General features: G+C 38.0%; 1 protein-coding gene across 1 annotated transcript; it reads right to left on the bottom strand.

Annotated features, from left to right (window-relative positions):
* Positions 1-10,377: 10,377 nt before the first annotated feature.
* On the bottom strand, positions 10,378-20,639 carry LOC104294568 (chromosome unknown open reading frame, human C5orf28). Its single transcript, XM_009894184.1, has 3 exons — positions 20,455-20,639; positions 18,117-18,504; positions 10,378-11,139 (listed from the first exon to the last, which is right to left on the bottom strand). Exons 2-3 carry the CDS (start codon positions 18,438-18,440, stop codon positions 10,804-10,806), a joined length of 660 nt encoding a protein of 219 aa, XP_009892486.1. The 5' UTR covers positions 18,441-18,504; positions 20,455-20,639; the 3' UTR covers positions 10,378-10,803.
* Between the last annotated feature and the right edge of the window lie 2,494 nt (positions 20,640-23,133).

Below are 23,133 nucleotides of genomic sequence, written 5' to 3' on the forward strand. Positions count from 1 at the left end.
CCAGGAAATTAAGTTTTGTCTTATAAACCACCACGTCCACGTGTTACATTCTCATTATTTACCTAGCACTGAGACTTTTACACAACTTCACACGATCTCACACCTGCCAGGTAACCAGTAGTCCCCTTGCAGCCCTGGGGCTATGAGGTACTCTTTAGTGTCACATAGCATACTCGGTTTTTCGTTCACAGAGTTGAAGTCACACTTTCTTTATGTCCTGTGTAGGTATGGAAGCTGGGGAAGAGGAAAAAGAGCTTCAAGACTTCTTTTATGCTTCTCATAGCCTGGGCTAGGAGATAAGAGGGTGGCTCTAAGGAGGGATCTTTCCTTTCTGAACGGGACTCATGATCCACTGGCCGGGAAACAAGAGTGGTGTGTTTTCACCCCAGGTCCTTGCATAGATTTCCCATCAATGTCCATCCTGTTTCAGGAGCTGCCAGGTAGCTTGGCAGAAGTGGGGAAACTCACCATATAAGGAGCAAAAAAAAACAGGTCTTTCCCATGCCTCTTTGATTTTTTTAGTTCCTTTTTCCCAGAAGGGCACAAAAGAACTTCAGTATACAACACCATCGTGTCATGATGAAACACGGTAGGCAGGGCTGCAGCTGGGTTAATTTCTTCTGAAAATCTGATATGCCCTACTCTTGAAAAACAATGGGAGACATACATAGTAAATTTCTGAACAGTGAAATGATGCACGAGTTGAATATAGATCCTCCCCATCCTCCTCTATGATGTCACTGTCTGTGGAAAATCTACTTAAGAAATTTTTAAAGAGAATTTAAAAAAAATAAACTGCGTGTGGCTATTCTAAGTATCTGTCTTTTTGTAATGCCAGATGCATGAGTTTCACAAATCCAAGGGGTATGGGAAATACCAATACTTTGAAGAAAGACGTACTAATTTGCATTTATTAGTTCTAATTTGCATTTCTAAAGTCTGTTACTTGAAGCTAAACAAGATTGGAATCACTTCCTCTATTTTCATATTTTTACAGTTAAATGTTATCTACATGATATCAAACAGATTATTTATATTGTAAGTCTGCTTGGGCAGGGACTGTCCTACTGTTACACAACAGCTCACATAATGAGTGACTGAAACCGTCCTGCACTACCCAGAACAAATACATTATTAATAAGAACATTGTTAATAATATGCCTGCTTCTGCAGTTTTCGCCCACTAATATCAGGAAGGACTTTGGTTGCATGATTTGGCCTGCTTTTCTTCTGAATTCCACGTAAAGTAATGTGATCACCAAATATTCCTCATTTGCAATAAAGGCTACACTATGAAACTTGCACAGTGAACCAAGCTTGGTTCATCGATTGGTTCAGGATCGAGGTGGCACAGATGTAACGGAGTAAAACTGATCCAGAAAAATACACAGGAAGGAATTTGCACTCAAATCTCTTTTGGGTTATGTTAACCACTTGAAGTTGTCTAAACAAATAATCCCTTTTGTTTTGTCTTACCTACATTCAGGTACCACTGACTGTAAGTTGCTAGTTAAAGATGGGCCACCCTGACTTGTCCACTCCTTCAGGCATCCAGTCTTCGGGTTGCAATAAAAACCAAACAGAAACAAGAGACAAATTTTTGCAGTTAAGTGCTGACTGTCCTTCCCAGGACAGTCCCCGCTGTTCTGTGCCCTGCAGAGGACTTTATGCATGCTCTCTCCCTGTAATCTCTTTCACTGCCTTTTTTTTCCAAATTATCCAATGGTTTCCAGTCCATCAAATACTTGGATGGAAAGAGTCCTGCACATTTGTATTTACTGACTAACTTGGGGCAGCGAGGTGATTTGCTTTGGCAAATGAATTTGCTATCTTAGTTCCTCATCACTATTCCAAAGCCTATTTCCTGGCACTGGAAAGTTGTTTGCAATAACCTGCTCTCTTTTTGTAGTTTTAAAACCCAAACTATTTCATCACTTTAGGTCAGCTAGCAGGAAGTGACTGATATATATCAATTAACCATGGAACTCTGAGCTAGTAATTATAAAGGTTGAAATGAGCTTCTCTCCAGAGCAGTCTTTTTCTTGAAAAACTACATTTCATCTTAACGTTCCCCAGTCAGCTCCACTTCTCCAGCTTTGAAGAAGTTACCTTTGAACACACTTACCTGGCCCAGCTTCCCCACTTGTGCACATCAGACAATAAATCTTTTTTTTTTTTTTTCCCCTGTAAACTAATTTGTGATTGGGTAATGCTTATAAAGCATGTTGGAGATAAATGTGAAATGCTACCACCAGCAGAGTCATAGAGATAGGAATACTAGAAGGAAGAAAACAAGTGTCAGCTAAGAAGTTTTACATTGATAAATTATGAAGGGATAGAACATTCGATAGCATTAAAATGTATTTTATGCATGCCGCAGAACACCTCTCTTCAACTGTTTTGATTTTGAAAGCCTAGCAGTTACCTCCTCCAGAAGGTTGGTAAACCATTTTCTCCTGTATGTACCTCTGCCGGTGCTTTCCTTCTCCGTGTAGTAGACTGCTCAATTATTCCTAAAGGCCTGCATGTATGGGTTGCTTTGATAGAAGGTAAGCAGAAATAGCACATACTCTTTGTAAACACAACATTTTCAAACCTCATCTTCAACACAAAGTATTCTGCTGCATTGTTTTTTCAAGTCTTGATATAGTACAAACTTGAAAATTTTAGCGGAAGCTGTTTCCATTACACAGAGAAAATCAACATTTGTTACCTCTGTAGATGTAATTATGTCAGCGTGCCAAATCAGCTGAATCTCAACTGAAAACTAAAGCTTTTATCTCCATCAATAAAGTAACTCCTGCCAGGGAAACTGAAGTCATATCCTGGCAAAAGGAAATATCACCAGCACCAGGGAAATAAGGTGTTCTTTAGCTTCAATCAATACTACTCCTTTTGAGAGATGCTCCCCGCCGGCGGTTGGCATCGCATACCATCAGCAACTCAGGAACAGAGCATTCGGCTATAATCATGCAACTCGCCTTCCCCTGTGCACCTGAAACCCTTCATCTTTCATGTAAGCTTAGGGTATGTGCACACTATGTGGCAATGTGAACAAACTCACTAAAAGGCCAGACCTTCTGCAAGCTAGGGAGGTGGAATAACTGCACAAAGAAAAAAAGCTGGAGCAAACCAGCTGTCTTCAGTGCTTTATTTTTCAATAGCCTGTTTTATGGTATCAGTTACTTTCTTCCAGGGGAGATGCATCTACAGCCTGTTGTGTAAGCAGTTTGGGCAGATTCTGATGAAATGCTCAGTGTATGCCCAGTCTGAAGAATCTTCCGTCTTTTATTGAATACCTTTCTTAACCATAATAGGTGAATGTTTGTAAACATGTGCCAAAGGCAAAAAAGTTGTACTCAACGCTTCCAAACTTTTGTATCTGTTCACTATAAAGAGGGAAAATGCTCACACTCCTGATGACTAACAATACACTGCCTTTTTTGCAGAGCTAATCCAGGCAACAGAGGATCAAAGGAATGTGCCAACATTCATCCCTTTGAAACAGACAGCAAGCATATATTTTCCTGTAAACCAAGTCACAGCCAAACTGGTTTTCTTATCTGAAACTAGTTTTCAAGAAATTTGATCATTCAACAAGACTTTCAGTAACAGAAATTAATTGGGAAAAAACTATTTTTTTTGAAACTCAGTATTTTCTCAGAAGCAGGTTTTAACGCCCATGGAAACTGCTCAAGCATGGAGCCCCCCACACCACTTCCTTAAGCCATAGTTTTCCTTAATTGACGCTGCAGCACTCCTTCTTTGCACTGAGTGTGCAGATGGCAGCAGTAAGTACATCCCACACCTTCGTGGTAGTGCTGGGGAGCAATAGGAGAGGTTTCTGACGTCAATATTTACCATGACAGTAACAGGTGATCAGCTTTTATATATTGCCATTAGGAGGGACTGACAGTACCTAGTACAAGCTCCGCTGTAGGATACACAAGTAGAGCCTCTTCTAAGTCAACTTTCAAGGGAGAAAAAGGTGCAATCTTTCAACAAATTTCATGTTCCTAGTCCAAGTCCCCATACATTGGAGCTAGAGCAATTTTTTTTTTTTTCAAAGAAATGTAAACTGAAGCAAAGACTTAGCACTGAAAATTTCAACCAGGATAAACATACTAACTGCAATCATTAAATCCTTTAAAGAGAAACTTCTGGCTTTGGACAGATTTTGATTTTGAAAAAGAAAAATCATCTAATGTTGCAATAAATGTTTGTTCTGCATTTTAAAAGTTACAATCATCTAGTTACATCTAGTTAGTACAATCTGCGGCGATTAGAATGCAATTCAGTACACCAGAAGCAGACATCTTTCTTAGGAAGAGATAAATCACATTTTAAGCACCACTGAACAGACTGCCCAGCTACACACTGAACACAAAGAGACTCTATGATGGTTTGCTATGAGATCGATGCCTACCATTTAGTCAGCCAACCATTTAGGTATCTGGGTCAGGTACATTGAAACAGAAGCAGGCTTTTCACCCAACCTGAGGTAAGTCAAGCACCAGGAGAGTCCATAAACCACTGCTGGTGTCTCTGCAGCCATATAAAATTACTAGAAATATCACTTGGTCAACATTTACATAGACATGTAAAGACGCATGATGCAAGAGCATGTTAATTTTTTTTTTTACTTTGGAAAAAAAATTATAAATAAATCAGGTGCATACATTTTTGTGGTATGAAGTTGTAAGTGCATTTGCTTTGCTTATTTATGTTTGATGTACAAGGCACACAGAACATTCATCCAAAAAATGTTGGCAAATCATTTGAACTTTCACATGGATAAAACATATCTAGAAGAAGGGAAGATTTATCTCTCCAGGGACTAATGAATCAAAAATTACTTGTGCTAAAAGGTTTTGCTAGCTGGAGTATTCTGTATCAAAACTTCCCAAGCCCCAACCATGCTTCCACAGTAGGACATACTTTACATACAGTTAAATGAACAAAAAGACATCGATGAATCTGTTGAAAATATATTGATAAAGCCTTATTACTTGAGTCTTACAGTAGTCGTTTGACCTAGAAACACTTCATATTTTTAGAGCACCCATCACAAAATTTGCTTCTAAATTGTTGGCAGTAATATATGAAAAGAAGTTTGTGTTTGTTTGGGTTTTTTTTTTACGATCAGCAATTTAAATTGAAATGTAAAAGCGAAACTAGCAGCATTATAACCTTGTACATTCCTTATGCCACTTGATCCCATCATCCAGATCGCTTATGAAGATACTAAAAAGCATTGGGCCCAATATCGATCCCTGGGGAACCCCACTTGTGACAGGTTGCCACAGGTTGAAAAGGAGCTGTTTACCTCCACCCTCTGGGTGTGACCTGTCAGCCAGTTCCCCACCCACCGCGCAGACCACTTGTCTAGACAGCAATGCATCAGTTTCTCTAGGAGGAGTCTGTGGGGAACCGTGTCGAAAGCCTTGGAGAAATCCAGGTAGACAATGTCCACCCCTTGCCCCACATCAACCAAGCAGGTTACTTTGTTGTAGAAGGCAATCATGTTTGTCAAGCACGATTTGCCCTTGGTGAATCTGTGTTGGCCTTTCCCAACCACATGCTTCATTTGAGTTGTGATAGCCACCAGGAGGATTTGTTCCATAACTTTCCCAATGACTGAAGTAAGACTGGTGGGCCTCTAGTTTCCTGGATCCTCCTTTAAGCCCTTCTTGTAGACGAGGGTGACATTAGCCTTCTTCCAGTCTTCTGGGATGTCCCCCAATCTCCACAGCTTCTCAAAGATTATAGAGAGCGGATTCACAATGACATCAGTGAGCTCTCTTAACACGCTTGGGTAGATATTGTCAGGGCCCATAGATTTGTAGGGGTCAAGCTCCTGTAATAGTTCACATACCAACTCTTCCTTCGCTGACAGTGGGTCTGTGTTTACATCAACCTGGGTTGTTGGTCCCAAGGCCTGGGGCCCAACAGTGCTGGTAAAGACTGAGGTGAAGAAAGTGTTGAGAACCTCTGCCTATTTGACGTTGTCGGTGACCAATTCACCTCTCCTGTTTAACAGTAGGCCAATATTTTATGATAGAATGGTTTAGGTTGGAGGGAACCTTGAAAATCATCAAGTTCAAACTCCCCTGCCACGGGCAGGGACACTTTCCACTGGACCAGGCTGCTCAAAGCCCCATCCAGCCTGGCCTTGAACTCTTCCAGGGATGGGGCATCTACAATTTCCCTGGGCAACCTGTTTCAGTGTCTCACCACCTCATAGTAAAGAATTTCTTCCTGGTATCTATTCTAAATCTACCCTCTTCTAGTTTGAAGCCATTCCCCTTATCCTATCACTATATGTCCTTGTAAAACGTCCCTCCTCAGCTTTCTTGTAGGCACCCTTTAGATACTGAAAGGTCACAATAAGGCCTCCTTGGAGCCTTCTCTTCTCCAGGCTGAACAACCCCAACTCTCTCAGCCTGCCCTCATAGCAGAGGTGCTCCGGCCCTCTGATCATCTTCACCACCCTCCTCTGGACTTGCTCCAACAGGTCCGTGTCCTTCTTATGTTGGGGGCTCCAGAGCTGGACGCAGTACTCCAGGTGGGACCTCACAAGACCAGAGTAGAGGGGCAGAATGACCTCCCTCGACCTGCTGGCCACACTTCTTCTGATGCAGCCCAGGATGCATTTGGTTTTTTGGGCTGTCAATTTTCCTTCTATTTCTGCTTGTTAATGTACCTGAAGAACTCTGTCTTGTAGTTTTTGATATCTTTGGCAAATTTCAGTTCAAGCTGAGCTTTCACTTTTCTAACTGCATCTGTGCACACCCTGGCAATGCCCCTATAGTTCTCAATGGGTGTTTGTCCGCTTTGCCATCTCTGGTACACTTCCCTTTTGGGCTTTGAGCAGACTCAGAAGCTCACAGTTAAGCCAAGGTGGTCTTTTGCTCTGCCTGCTTCCCTTGCCTTTAAAGGGGATGAATTGTTTTTGTGCTTCCAGGACAGCGTTCTTGAAAAAGTCTCAGTGCTTGCTAACTCCTTTAGCCTCCAAGGAAGCTTCCCATGGAATCCCTCCCAACTGAGCTCCGAGTTTGAAGTAACAGAAAACAGTTCTACAATATAGCACTCAAATTTATAATTCAGTGCAGAGGATGTAAAATTTGGGGAATTGTAAGAGATAACTGAAGGCACCAATTTATTATTTTGAGGAAAAGTGTTAGTACTGTTTTTTCGTAATGAATGCAAAAGGTACTTTAACCTGACAACTCTTACTTTGTTTCAATGCAAGGCCTCCCTGTAGCAGGGAAACAAAACCTAGCTTGTGGACCCAAAATTACAAGTTGATCAAAGCCCACACTGTGTAACACAACAGAAAATTTCTTCTGCTGAATAAATCTGCATAACTTATAGAACTTAGATTGGCTCAATTACTTAAACAGAAATGTGCTCTTCTGATGCATTTAACCATTTAGCTTCATACTGACAGTAGCTGATGGAATAAAAATACATGTGTTCAAAATACACTATGTACTAACATTTCCTTTAGACTGAATTTTAACCACTTCGCTCACTCTCTTGCTGGAACTTTATTCCCATTAGCAAAGGAAATGTTCTTCTGATAATAAGCTAATACCAATGGCCTGGCGGTTAAAATTATTTCAGTTTAATTCAAACTCACCAGCATTTTCCTTGGAGCATGGCATCAATTATAAATAAGTCACTTATAACCAATCAAAGGCACATGACACAATATACTTCACTGTAGAGAAAAGTGGTACCAGTAGTCATGTGAAAATACAGATTACATTTTAAACTAGAATATCAACTGTTGGAAATACGTTCATTCTTTACGTTACAGCCACTAGGGAATTAGGACAAATTTTATCTTATTTCTAGTGGACTGCAGAGAAGAAACATTCTAACATTTTTCTTTTAACTTGGCAATTATTGGTACCAACTTTATATGACAGCAACCCATTAAAGCAGGAAAAAAAGCAGCACAGTTCTAACAAAAAAAAGTAAGTAAAAAAACCCCCATGCTTTCTTCAACTTTGTAAGTATAATTAGAGAATACATGGAAAATGTTTAGATCAGCATAATAAACGAGACACTGAAATAACTAGTATTTTAGTGATATGTATCATATATTGTGCATGAAATTATTATCTTTGAGTTTGTTAACAATTTTTTGTGTAATTCACATGCTTTTTGTACTTCACATTTACTCTTTATTGTAATGCATGCAGTAAAGCACAAACTCATTATGTTTTTACTGTCTTGGTTTATTTTTGCCATGGTTTTGCTACACGTGGCAGGTATCAATGCATAGTTGGACATATCAACATACTTGAAATGTACATTAAATACTGGTAAAGAATTGTTAGGCAATTCATTTGTAATAGGCAGGTGTATCTCCTAGGTGACACGGGCTGGAACAAATATTTAACTTCTCCTTTGTTCCCTAATCTGGCTACCCACAAATTACAGCATTACATGCAACGTGTCAGTTTACCTTGAAAAGTTGTCAATGGCCTGAGCTAAAGTTGCCTAAAGGAGGAGGAGTGAGACTGCCATGTCCGTTTGGAGGGAGAGAGAAAGAGGTCATGTGTCACAAGTGCTTGCTACTTTCCTTAATGCATTTCTAAGCGGTGTTCACCTATTGCTGTGGTAGAACTGGTATAATAACACGACCAGAAAAATAATATTTTGAAATACAGGTGCGATGATTGTAAAAAAAGCCACAAAAATTGTTAGAAATACAGAGAATGAAAGTAAGTGTTTTTAAACTACTGAAGAGGTACCCACTAGCTGACCCTTAAACATAGTTAGAACAGTACAGTACCAATCTTAAGGACAGTTGGTGGACATATAGTTACCAAAAATGCTACAGCTACAATCTAAAAATGAGAGTATAATTCTCCTCTTTGTTCCTATATACATTTCCCTTTGCAACAAATCTGGATAAAGCACAAAATTATACAAATATTATACCATGAAACAAGAACACAGAAAATTTTCTACACGGATTTAAGTGTTCACTTCTTGCACAAAATATATTCATTATTGGCATTTCATAGCCAATGGTTTAAAATACAGGTTAAAAGTAAGTGAACTAGCAATGCTCCTCCTCTACTAAATCATCATGCCTTTAGATAAAAGGCAGCTCCTGCTCTGAGGGCTCTAAAGCAAGACACTTCTGTTTCTGGAAAACTTTTACATACTGTAAAAGACAGAAATCCACAGTATGAGGACAATCCTTTAAGGAATGTTCTGCTTTTCCAATCTTCTTTCCAAGAAAAAACCCTTTTATTAATTTTATAATATAGGCTAAAAAGGCCCACTCTACTGTCAGGCAAGTTTCCATAAGCATACATTTCTAACATAAAGAACAAACAGGAAAGAGACTTTTTTTTTGTGGGAAGGCACATTTTAAAAGTGTGAAACACTTTGCGCACTAGCTTAGGGTGCGGCAGAGAGCCTTTAGTACTTTGCAGCCACAGAAGGTCTCCGGTACCCATTAAGCCAGCCATCCCCATTAATATTTGCTGTAATTTTTTGCACTTTATACTAATATAAATTTACTAATGCAAATGTATCACTTGATCACTTGAAGTTCAGCACATGCTACCCTATATATGCTCTTCCATAAAAATAATCCCTTTTGACAACTATTCATCAGAAACTGGAATAGTTAAGGCCCCATGCTTTTCACTTTGCGACTTTTTCTGAGAAATTTCTGTAAATGAAAATTGTTACTTTGAACAGTCCACATTGCAAATTACTACCTTATGAATCTGCAATATAGTCACATTTTCCCTTAAGGAACTTATTTATGAGGAAATTTCTATTTCTGTATAATTATAATAATAATGCATTTTATTTTACAATAATAAAGATGATCTTGCACTTTTTCATGGAAAATGCTGTTTATGAACACAGGAGTAAGGTCTTTAAGCAAACTCACATTTTAAGCAATTCCTGAATCTTCCCTAAAGCTTATGTTTTACTGTAATAAATAAGTTTGCCATTACACAATCCTTAAATAGTTCCTAAAATTCCTTAGTTCCAAATTAAATAATATTCATAATTAGTATATTCTTAAAGTTAAACAATTTGGCCAACACACATAATACTGTAACCAAACTGTCTTCTCCTTTCTTACCACAAATAGTAGCTAGTAATTATCTGCAAATTGAATACCAAGCAACCACAGAGGAATACAATTTAGTAGAAACACTATATGATAGCAGTGTTCAAAGAGGTGCAGATACACAGTTGCATATTGTGAAATACAAATAGCATTTCTTTTAAAACCGTTGACTATAAGAGCCCAGCAGGAAAACAAATAAATTAATTTAAAAGGCTAAGTGATGCATTTTAGAAGTGCTGTGCACTACTAAATTCTCACTAATACTTAGATTTTATATAGTACTTTACATTTTTAAAGTGCTATACAAATCCTGTCTAGATTAAATATATTATCTGAAGGCAGAATACAAATTCAAAGTTAATGGTGATCAAATAAACGGCACCATGACAGTAAAATATAACGTAATTACTACAGAGAGAGACTAAATACTTTATAAATCAGTTAGCTATGCATAAGCTATAATGGAAGACCACATATTTTACAAGGGGAATGTCTAGATATAAAATTATTACCATTCATTACATAGGGATTCTGTGACCCCAAGGAATTGACACAGGAGCCGTTAACTGGCTCCACAGCCTTAAAAAGCCTATCTTGGAAGTTGCAGGAAACATAAGGAAACCACTTCACTGATAAACAGACAGCTTACTTCAAGTGCTAATAAAAACATACTTTAAAAGCCATCATTCTTATACATCGATGCGGATTCCATGTTTTATACTCATTAATTCTCTAGTACCTGTTAAATACATAATAAATGAACACAGATGAGGTAAAGATGCTGTAATTGCCACATACAGCCAATATGGCAAAGGAGGAGTTTTTCCAAACGGGCAGATCCAGAGGCCATGACGAATCCCGTCACGGACATGATGAGAAGTCCAGGATATAAACAACATCCAGGGAAGAAAGCACCATGAATCCTTAAGCCTGAAAAGGTGCATAATAAACTTTAATGTCAGAGCCACAACAGGAATCACCGTAGAACAATGAAGAAGTGGTCTCTGTGGCAGAGTCAGAGCAGCCTGCAGAAAAGAAAAATATAATTGGCAATGGCTACAATCGTGACAAGAAAAGAAATGTTTCATGGATGTTTACAGGTGTATTATCAAGTGGCTAAGCGGAAGTGCAAAGAAAAGCATACTGTTCCTTTCCACTGTAGTTGATGAAAATCAACAATATGACTATTTAGATGTATGACAGCTGTGTGCTGCCCTGCTCTCTGTTATATGATATGAATCATGCATCCTACTAAGCATTACTGACAGCAACACAGGGAGGGAAAGGGATGAGGCATACTATTTGTCATACAGTCATGTGGTATATAGGAACTTGTATAGTCTGCTTGCACTGATTATATGTATTTAATTTGAAGATAATTAAAAAAGGAAAATGACTGCACTATACCCTTGAAATATTTAATGTGCTTTACTTGAAATATTTAATATGCTTTAATGGCATTTGCTTTCAAAAATACATCCTGTATTATACTACACTTAGCACTCTTGAAGTTCAGTTCAAGACTATCTAAAACAGAACAGTAACTTCCAATACAACAGAAATATGATGTAAGTTACATGTATTTTGATTGCCTTGATATAGGATTCTTTATGGGCCGGCAAAAGACAAGTTCAAAGGCCAACATCTGAATAATTTGTGACTGGGGTTTTTATATCAACAATTTGTTTAATGTTAACTCAGTTGAAAGCCTGATATTTGGTTTTAATTAGTGTGAATATCTAGCTACTAAGTTTAACCATTTTAGACAGTGATAACTATCAATTTAATATACACACTTAAGAAAGTATTCCAGAAAGTAATTACTAGCAACAGCTAGAACTATCTCCACAAATTCAAAGACAGTAAAAAAAAAAATTAAAAAAAAATGTTTTGGACTTCTCCACAACAAATAAACAGATTCTTGCTTCTGTAAGCACAGGGGAAATGATAGCACACGACTAAAAGATTTATAGAGGTGCTGATGTAATATTAATTGGCTCAAGTCAGATACTGGAAAGACTGCAACAGGCCCCAGAGATGTACTCTTTGCACATGAAGGTGCATCTGATTGTTAATTTGAACACATTCCTCACTGCACCTACTGCTGAAAGCAAACAAAGCACCGCTACAAGACGCCAGCCAGTAACCCATTAACGCTTCAGTTGTGTTAACTGTTGCAGGATTCAAGAGCTACAGTACCTGACAGTGGGACTCTGGAACAGCTTCATCAAGTTTTCATGCATAATTTAGACAACTGCTTGGAACCCTGTCTTCTCTGTAAGGAAACTTTAATGTAGCCTTAGCCAAGAAATAGACAGATGGAAACTTACAGACCACCCTGGAATATAACAGCCTGTCCTTTAAACCAAAGCCAATGTTAAAAGGCCTGCAGAAAGCTTTGCTCTATTAGCTTTTCACCACATGCTTGTCTGTGACTCTCTCAATTCAGTGATGGGATTAAAAAGCTCACAAATTGTCTTAACAACTTCTAACTGTAATAGTACGGATACAACAGCTTAAACTGGTGCAAACTGTGTATTTTCTACAGCTTCATTTCTGTTTCATACAAGCAGATCATTCATGGATTAAAATAGAAAAATCTTGGATGGTGAAATTGTTTATCACCTACCCTACAAAGATAGTCAGTTTTTTGTTACCGTCAGCAAGAGCCTAAGAAGTCCATACTGACCTAATTTTGAAAAACCACCCTGGATGGTGACACATGTTGGCAGATATCCTGTTGACTGCTCGCTATTTCTGCACTTTGAAAAAATCGGTAGCAAAGTCTAAACGAGTCTTTTCCCTCTGCCCTATGGAGTTTAAGTGCCAAGAGCAATACAGTGAGTAAGGAGAATTTGAATGTTAATTACGTATGCAATTTATCTTTATTATTTCCAATCTTCACCTTGTTTTGGGGAGGTGATGGTTAATTTTTTTTTCATACAGAATTTTAGATGGCAGGGTTGTTCATACAGCAAACCCAAGTGGTCAGTTTTAGCATGAGAAAACCCTATTTTGTAATTGCAGTACAGTAATTAGGCTTCTGAAATGCTGTTGCCCAAGTTTTGAGAGAAGAATAGTTGGTTTTCTCTTTTATATTCTGTAACTAGAAGAACATTTACATCCTTGAGTTGCCTAGCCAGAGAGACAGCCATGTAGTTCTGTTTGGCAATATAAGCTCTTTCTCCTAACAGGCAAATTTGTTCGCCTTCAGAAATCACCAGATCATAAAAAAAAAAATAAAATAATAATAGTACAAGCCTTTTTGGCCTTAAGTTCCCTGGAAAAAGATGATCATGGTTTGGGTAGATTTAGGGGAAAGCCTACCATGGTAGAGATCAGGCTGCTGATGCAAACAGAATTTATTCACAACACAAATTACCTTGCCTACATGTTCAATCAGGTGCAAGATCTTCTTGAAATTCCTGCTCCTTCAGCCCCTCTCACACACTACAATGAGCAGGTGGACACAGTAGGCAACAATCGTATGCAGGAGAACCAAAGCAAACTCTTTGCTTTAATGCTCAAAGTGACACCATGGAATTTATGTAACAACATGGCCCCCCTCGCTCATATTCCATGATGCTTCACAAGCCTGAAGTCCTTAGTTTTGAGGCTGATCTATAAATTCAATGTTAAATTAACTGTGTGTGTGCAAAGCTTATTCTTCAGTTCCAGAAACACTCCTGTGCAGCTCAGCTTGGTCAGCAGTGGCACATTAACCACCTGTGTTATGTATGTTTGCCAGGACAATCTTGTTTGCCACTGACTGCATCCTCTACACTTTTAGAAGCTGGTGAGTCTTAAGTAGCAAGCTAGCAATTTCTGCATGCCTGTTCTGCAACATGAGTGTTTGGGCTACAACCCTGTGGGACATTGGGAGCAGCGCATCATGCTGTTCTTGTTTATCAGCTGTGCTGAGTATGATGGCAGGCTGCAGTAACTTCCACCTTTAGAGGCAGTCAAAGAGACAGATTCTTAACACTGATTCTTGCATTCTTCTACACTAGCATGCACATAATACCCAGTAAAAACTACATGGAATACAAAGAGCTACAAATCTGAAGTAGCGAAGTCTTTGCAGACTTTATACTTGTTGCAAAAATAATGTGGGTAAAAGGGCAGATGACATGCTACTTGGTACAGAGCAAACATATAAATATTTATATGAGTATTTATCAGAGCAAACATATAAATACCACAGGTGACTATTTACCCTGAATATTCCAGAAAAATAATGATGACACCGTGAAAAACAGCCCAATAGCCAAATAATACAAGCAGCGAGCTAAAAAGCAGGAACAGGAATAGATGACTGCAGTAGAGTGAAGGTAGCAACTGGAAGAAGAATACTGCCTTGTGCTGCATAGAAGGATTACTTCAAAAAAGTAACTCGTCACCAGTTTTAAAAGTGATGATGAAGAGCTTTATAGATAATTGTGTAGAGCAATATGAAAATTACTATTGTTACAAATTAGTAATAGTGGTGTGGTTAGTTTATTAGACTTCTTAATTTATTAGTTACTTAGTATTGTGTTGCATTAGCAGTAAACATTGTAGTCTCTTAAATCAGTTACTCTCAATCCTGCAATCTAAAGAGGACACACGGGACTGGAACTAACAAATACATAGTAAAAAAGTATCCCACAAAGTAATAAATTACACAGGCAACAGACTGAAATTACAACATGAAACTGAAAGGTGCATCATATTAAGCTGAGGAAACAAAAATCACATACTAAAATCAGGTCTAGCTAGCCAGGCAACAACACAGCAGAGAAGTTTATGGGGATTACATTATATCACAAACTGAAAAGACTCTGATGGCATTGCAAGAAGACATAAAACCTGTAACATTGTTTTTTTCTTTTTAAAAAGACAGAAGTGTTTTCTACATATGACATAATAGTTTTGCAAGTTGTAAGAGTAATGCTGTTACTGCTGTAAGGGTGAAGAAACCTACACAGGATATCGTTTCCAGGTAAACATCCTTTATTAGCCCAGTTAATGTATGGAAGGGGGATGAATTTGTAGGCAAATGACTACGAAAGAGCCTTTGGGCATCTTGCCTTCTCCTTACTCAGCTAAGTAAGGTTGGCTACTAAAGGGCTATTATTCTACCTGCTATATCTTGTACTCCTGATTTGAAAAACATTTTTGGGGAGAGCACAGCAATTAGCTGTCTTGTGCAGAGAGGCCTTAAAGAAAAAGAAACAAGATTTAACTGTCAACAATACTTTAGGCTGGATAGTAGAAAAACAATTGCTACCTGCTTGGGAATTGAAACAACACAGAAGAAAATTAAGTCATGAAACTGCAATAATTTGCTTTGTTTGGGATACTACAGATAGGCTACACAAATGTTCTCCATCATGGAAAAGTGTAAGGATATTTAACCTTGCCTCACTGAAGACTGTAAAGAGACAGGTGACCTCCCAATTCTATGATACAATACAACTTTCTAAACAGACATTGGTGAAGAGTGTCATCTAGTGGTCATAATTAAGAAAATACTGGCAATAATTTCAAATGCAAGAAAAAACAGCATTAAAATTTTAACAATAATAACTAGCCATTCATTACTTGCATTTACTGATTTTAAAATAATATACATGAGAATAATTATAAATTTAAATGCTATACCAAAATGTTAATATTACAAATCTCATTAATCAACCAAACTAATTTTCCTTTCCTTTATATAGTTTCATAATTTTACAGTATTTCCATATGCAAAAAGTACAGAAAAGGGGAGAACCAGGGACTACCTAAGGAGGAACAACAGCACATGCTGGAGGCTGACAGGTTGTAAAGCAGTTTTGAGGAAATTCAACTTGTTGAATAACAAGCTGAATACGAGCCAGCAATGTGACCTTGTGGCAAAGGTGGCCAGTGGTATCCTGGGCTGCACTAGGAGTATTGCCAGCAGGTCGAGGTGGGTGATGCTTCTCTTTCTCCTCAGCATTGGTAAGGCCACCTCTGGAGTACCAAGTCCAGTTCTGGGCTCCCCACTACAAGAGAGACATGGAGCCACTGCAGGTTGAGTCCAGAGAAGAGCCACCAAGATCATGAAGGGACTGGAGCATCTTGCATATGAGGAAAGGATGGACTGTGCAGCCCGGAGAAGAGAAGGCTCAAGGGAGTTCTCATCAAGGTGTACCAATATCTGAAGGGAGGGTGTAAAGAGAACAGAGCCAGGCTCTGTTGGTGCCTAGTGACAGGGCAAGAGACAACAGGCACAGACTGAAACACAGGAGGTTCCTCCTGAATGTAAGGAAACATGTTTCCACTGTGACAGTAACTGCACATGGGAGCAGGCTGCCCAGAGAGGTTGTGGCATCTACATCCATGGAGATACTCAAAAGTTGTCTGGACATGGTCCTGAGCAACTGGGTCCAGATGAGCCTGCTTCAGCCGGGAGGGTTGAGAAGATGACCTCCAGAAGACCCTTCCAACTGCAACCACCCTGTGATTCTGTGAAAATCCCCTCTTTGTCAACTACAAATACAAGGGGCAAAATGGCCAAATGCACAAATAGGAAAACGTATTTTTTTTCCACAACAAATAGTGATAATGTACATAAACAAAAATTACTTGCCCATCGGAAGTCTGATTTTTACATCTCAACTATAAGTAATAATGCTTCTTGCATTTAGCTGTCTCCTACGTATTTAAAAAAAATTGGTAAACCATTTTGCATTGTTCTTTAATTAAAGGATTACAGAGAACAGCAATTTTCCCTCCACTTCCTTCCTTCCTCTGCTCCCTAGAAGCTACTTCCTCTGTCATTATGAGCAAACTGGAGCAGGAGAAAGACAGTTAGATGGTCAAATAACTTAGGTCATGCTTCGGTTGAATGGATAAAGGTTGGTATCTTTCCCTTCTCCTGTGCAGGTCCACCCGTAGGTGGATGTGTACATTTTGGGGGAGGGGAGAGTAAGTAGCATGTATGTATACATATGCTAAGAACACCAGCATAATCAAACCGTGAGGGCTTGTGTTGCTGAGCAGAACAAACTCTTGATAACAAGGAGAGCGTCAGGGCTCTAGTTGTGGGGACCAGGAGCTAGCTGGGAGCAAGGAGTGTCTGCCTGAGGTATGAGATCTGGAGGGCAGCACTAAGAGAACTGCGGCCAGGGCTGGCACAGCTGGAGCTTACAGAAAGTACAAATGTTTTGGGGACTATACAAAAGAGACTACACAAAAGAGCGAAAGCTGGGTATATGTGTTTGGTGTAGCCAAGAAGACAGGAATGTATGTACATGTGTGGAAATGGGAAGGCAGGAACAGGACACATCTAAACCACTGGAGAACCACTGAAAAAGAATGCCGTCATCTGGTAGTACTAACCCTATTGAGAAACTCTGTCCTAACAAGCAGTTCTGCAAGTGGATGACAATCACATATATTCCTTAACAGGAGCCAATTCACCTTTTTACTTTTATTAACAAGTTTGACACTTGCTTTATTTTTTTTTTTTCTTACAACAAACTATATTTAAGGGCCAACTCAGACTGCTGTTTTAAAGCTGACACCTCATATAGCTTGTTTGTGGGAGAAATATTTAGGGTTGGCTAAAACCAAATGTACTACTCAGTAAGAGTGAATAAAATCAAACAGCAGTTGGATTACCTACTTTCCAGATACTTCTACCCTTTACTGTAAACAGAAATGAAATAATCCACTTTATACACAAAGCATGCATGGCAGCACTTAATTGTTTAACAAAGCAACCATGTGATACACACAGGATATCATGTACAAGGGCTTTCAGAACTCTTTTTTGAGAGCCTTGTAAGGAGCAGAACTTAACAGTGGATGTAAAATATTTGTAGGGCTTCTAATATCATAACAGTTGCAGACAAATATAATTCCCATATACCTATTAAAAATGTATCTAAGTAAAGTATCATTGGAACTTTTTTTTGTTTAGGACATGGTAGAAGAATAATAAAATAAACAATGATTAAGAAAGAAAATAATCACTAATCTATTGACTTACCTTTAATGACAGGGAGCCAGCAAGAAAGAAGTGGTCCACATCAATGACAGAGGCGAGGAAGCCAGCCAGAGTGACCTCAGTGAAGTCACTTTTCTTCCTGAGCCCAATCACTATTGCCCAGGACCACATTCCTAGTATACCATGCACTGCATTATCAGAGAAGGCTCGGAGCCAGTCATTTTGCTGAATAAAGGAAAACTGCAGAAGTCTGTCTGCTACAAAGCAGAATATTCCCAAACCTAGACTAGAAATAACTGAAGCTGTGCTGAAAGTCTGGAGAAGAGCATGGGCCTTGTCAGTCTCAGATGCCATGGCAAAAACCATGTCACAGCACACAAAATGTCATTGGGATATACACTGTGCATTGTCCTTTGTATCCTCAGTTGTTCTGTAAATGTCAGAAAAGAAAGAAAATTATTAAAGAAAAAAAACCATTAGCACAAAGCATTTGTTATCACAGCTACAACTGAGCATAAAAAATGCAAATTCAATGTTGCACTTAATATTCCCAGGCAATTTTTGATTTCAGTTAATCTGTTGACTTGAACACTACAACTCTGAATTAAAACACCTGTCCTGTTTTAATTAGAACAATCACCTCTGTAACATGGAAAGCTCTAACTTCACTTTCTGAAATCTTAAATTTTACAAAATAATTTCAAACATGTCTATGAAAATACGTTGAATAGGTTTCAAGATTCCTCCTTAAATACATGACACTCATCAAACTAAATCCTTTACACTGTAACAACAACAACAACAAAAAAATCAATTTGGAGTATTCTTAGGACTAATGTTCAAGAATCCCAAATCTCTCTATGCAACAACCGTTAAAACTGAGTTTCTAATCTATGATCCAAAACACTATTTCCACTAACATACTTTGTAAACATATGTATTATCACCCTGGTACCCCTCTCAGAGCAACTCCTTGTTTAGCTTGGAGAATGGCACATAGGATAAGCATTAAGAACACCAGAAGCACTAAAATACCATTACTATTTATCATAAACACAAAGACAACAACCATTCAGTCAAGCGGAAGTAACCAAAACTAACTCCTTACCGAGCAAAACTACATACATATGCTTTTCCTCAGTATGTGCTCCAGCAGCAAACTCTACTGTTACTTTTAGGACTTGTCTATTTTCTGCCACATTACCTTCAGAACAGCACTTTTTGCAGAAAAAAAAAGAAATTAAATAATCCCAGTCATTTTACTTTTCAAAGGTTGACCATTGTAATTTGAAAGTAAAGGCGTTGTTATTAGCATTAATAATCGCTTAAAACTCCTTAAAAACTATGTATGTTCTGTAATTGTTATGAAATCCTCTTGTACAAGGTGACTTCTTGGGATTAATTAGTCCTTAAATAATTGCTTGACACCTCAAAAGAAATTCCAAAAATAATTCAAGATCTTAAAGACACCCCAACCCCACTCCCAAGAAGAAATTATAGGATACCCAAATTTCTGTGATAACATTAAAAAAAACACTTTTGAAATAAATATCCTCATATAAATGATGTATTCCCTAGCTCCGTTACATTAAACACACTGAAAATCAGTCTTTGAAGGACAGTATCAATTCTAAATGTCCCAACTGTTATGCTCTTTTCTTTTTGGGGAGCCATGGAGATAGACCACAGATTCAAAACCTACATCTTATCTACAAAAGGATTCTTCCTAAGAAGTTGCTATTTCTGTGCAATTCATTATATCTTGATAATACTTCTTCATACAGGTCTATCAGGTAAATTTTTATCCTAAATGGGCTTCTTATGAGTGTACTAGACTTCCTTTAAAAATGAATACTTCTAACAATGTTGACACCCAACAATTTATGATTTTGAACACATTATTGATTGTAAGCCCCAGAAAATATAAAATATTTCTTCCAGATTATTTACATGCCTTTTTATTGTAGAATTATCCACGAGACATGACTACTGGCACTGACCTTTACAGAAAAAAGGTCCACTGAATCATTTATTTGGAAAACGTTAAAAAAAAAAGAGAAGAAAGCATGAATAATACATGCACTTTGCACACAGATGAAAAAAAGTGGGTCAAGTTTAGTCTGTTAACCATGACTGTGCCTCTTCTGAATGAACATGCAGACACAAAGTATTTCCCGAAACACTGGAAGTGCCACTTTCTGGTGGGTGACTTTACAAATATATAGTACATTTCTGAATAAATTCAATTTTAAGGAACAAATGGTGATCTCCTCACAAATCTTGCTTCTATGTAACCATCATGTCAGATTGGATTTTATTTAAAATTACCATAAAATCTGTGTAAGAATCCAATCTGTGAAGGGCTGGTATAGCAACATACCTTTAACAAGCACACGAGTATTCAGAATCAAACTTACCCTGGGACTAGGAGAATGTATTTTTTCCATTGCAGTTGCCTTATTCCAGTAGCAAACGTCGTCTATGCCTCAGTGTTGAGGCTCTGCGCTTTCTGAATCCAGTCTGCCCACTCCAGTGCAGGAAAGACCAAACACCATTTGTTCCATCCTGAATAAATCAAACCAGGCAGCAATAAGTGCTGATACTACACAAAGCTCTTCAAACTTTCTACAAAACATACATGAAAACTGAACAATAGTTAAAAAAAAAAAAAACACAAAAAAAACCCAGAAAGAAGGAACATCTTTTTAATGAATTCCTGAACAAATACAATTGAGCTAAAAGCAATTTCAGCTAGGCTTACAAGCTCTGTTAAAGAAAGCAGGAAAAAAAAAAGACCGTAAAACAAGAGAAGGGCACAAATAAAGATGGAACAAGATAATAATTAGAAGAGAACAAAACCCAATGTCATAAAGTTAGAAAAGGGCACTTCCAGCCTTCCGTTCTAAGTAATTGCATTTCAAAATATAGAGAGATCTATTTTAACAGATTTTTCCTTGTAACTGTTTGCCTGAAAGATTCACACCTAATGATACATTTATGGGTCACATTCAGGGATCTCTTTGATTTCATCCCATCAACTAGTGACCTTGGAATAGAGAAACAGACCTATACATTCAAATAGTAACAGAGGTCCGTGTCAGTTTTGTGGTAGGCTTACACTGCTTCGCTATGGATATTATTAACACATGCATAAAGTACACAGGAAAAGTATCACTACAGAATTAAAAAAAAATCCAATGATTTGTATGATTTGAGAATTATGTATCATGAAATAAAGGTAACAATGCCAACTGGAAAACAAGGATAACATGTAAATGGGTGTCTTTGAGCCAGAATGAAGAACAGGAAGCAAAAATGTGGCTTCAGATTACCCTAAATCAAGAGCCATGTTCCTGGTGTAACTGTTCTTTTTAAACAGTCTGCCTCTGTCGTCTTTTACAGACAAAAATGACTGCTGTTTGTGTAAAAACTAAATCACATTTCCAGGTACAACTGCATAAGTATAAATATTCTGCAGATCAATAGTGAAATCAGACTAGAAAAAGCAAAACTCTGTTCAACCAAAATAATCTCTGAAATTACCACTTTTTAATATAAAACTAAAACTGTATTTTTTGTCTGAAAAATAATGATTTTCAGACTGTTTACAAAATATCACAATAAAACATCATAGATTTTTCTATCCTACACATCTCAGAAAGCATAGTTGTGTAGCTTACGTTCTTGTTAGAACAGTGGGAAATAGATGTATTACACAAGAACGCTTAGAAACCTATGGGTGGTCAGTCCAGTTAACATACAGAAGGAAAGATTTAGGTTGGTTTTCCATAAAACACACAAACACAACAGCTGATAGAGTAACACTGCTTGGAGCTGTGATTTCTCATGACATTTTTACATGAGATAAAGCATTATGCATAATCTCCCCCTATACCTACAAAATACAATTTTGATGATGAATTTGATTTCATTTAAGGCAATTATAAAAATCATTTTAACAAACGCACATTTAACACTGTGAAGTACTGACACAAGGAGATATTTAGATCAAAGCTGTAAATATGCGTTTGGAGAAATAGCTGACACTAAGAGACCTTTCAACTCATGCTGTAAGAGCAAAACAAAAATCCAATGTCTAAAGTTATCATTTAGCAATATTGCTCTCCAAATTTTGGCCCCCATTTTGCAAGAAGTTATCGGGTACACGAATACACATAGAAATTTAATGCATAAATTAGTAGAATTATGTGCTTTATGCAAGAAGTCAAAAGATCACAGTAGTCCGTTATAATTCTATAATCCCCTAAAAAAAAAATATTTGATATTAGGTGTTAATCTATATGAAAAATTCTGTAAAGTACAATTACCATTTAAGACACGAGCTCAAACCTTTAATGTATTACCTCATGGAAAAGCAGATCCAAGCCTAACAAGCTGTGAAGAACTGATAATGCAAATATTTTTTGGTCAGATAATTATAACGCATTATTAGGGTGGGTGAGTGGAAGGAGGCTGAAGAGGAAAGAGTACAAAAGCACGCAAGAAATTGGTAGGATTTTACCAAGATATTGAGGAAAAACTGAGTTAGAGCCACAAGGAAATAAAGAAGCAAACACCTGAAGTGTTTGGAAAAAGACACGATGACACCAAAATGCAGTCCTTCTCCTTAATGAATACTTTGGAACTGAGATGTACCTAAAAGAAAAGAGTTGAAAGAAATATCCAAGATGTATTTAGTAACTAGAAACAGAAGATAGTGCTAGTCAGTGGAAGAAAAACCATTTGTCACCCTAGGCAATTAAGGGGGGGGGAACGCATAGAGCAGTTTATGTATTACCCACATTAACTACAACAGCATTCGCATCATAAGCAGCTAATCCAATTTACGATTAAAATACCACCAGTGTGTGCAACCAAAGAGGGAGGAAGGAGGGAAGACGGGCACGGGTCACCCCAGAGATCCGCCACAGTTTTTTTACGTCTTGAGGAGAGGGCCTGCTTTCTCACACCACCCAGCACCAAAGCCCCTCAACACCACCCATCTCCTCCGTCATTAAGAAATAAAAACGTGCTGTCATTTTCATGAGGAGGAAGCCCG

This window comes from Charadrius vociferus, unplaced genomic scaffold (genome assembly GCF_000708025.1).
Source record: "Charadrius vociferus isolate BGI_N301 unplaced genomic scaffold, ASM70802v2 scaffold70, whole genome shotgun sequence".
NCBI lineage: Eukaryota > Metazoa > Chordata > Aves > Charadriiformes > Charadriidae > Charadrius > Charadrius vociferus.

Excerpts from the sequence above, each read along its gene's own strand:
- LOC104294568 (XM_009894184.1), bottom strand. The coding sequence starts at position 18,440 with ATGGTTTTTGCCATGGCATCTGAGACTGACAAGGCCCATGCTCTTCTC. Across the intron at positions 11,140-18,116 it reads CTGGCTCCCTGTCATTAAAG|GCTGCTCTGACTCTGCCACA; the intron begins GTAAGTCAATAG and ends TCTTTTCTGCAG.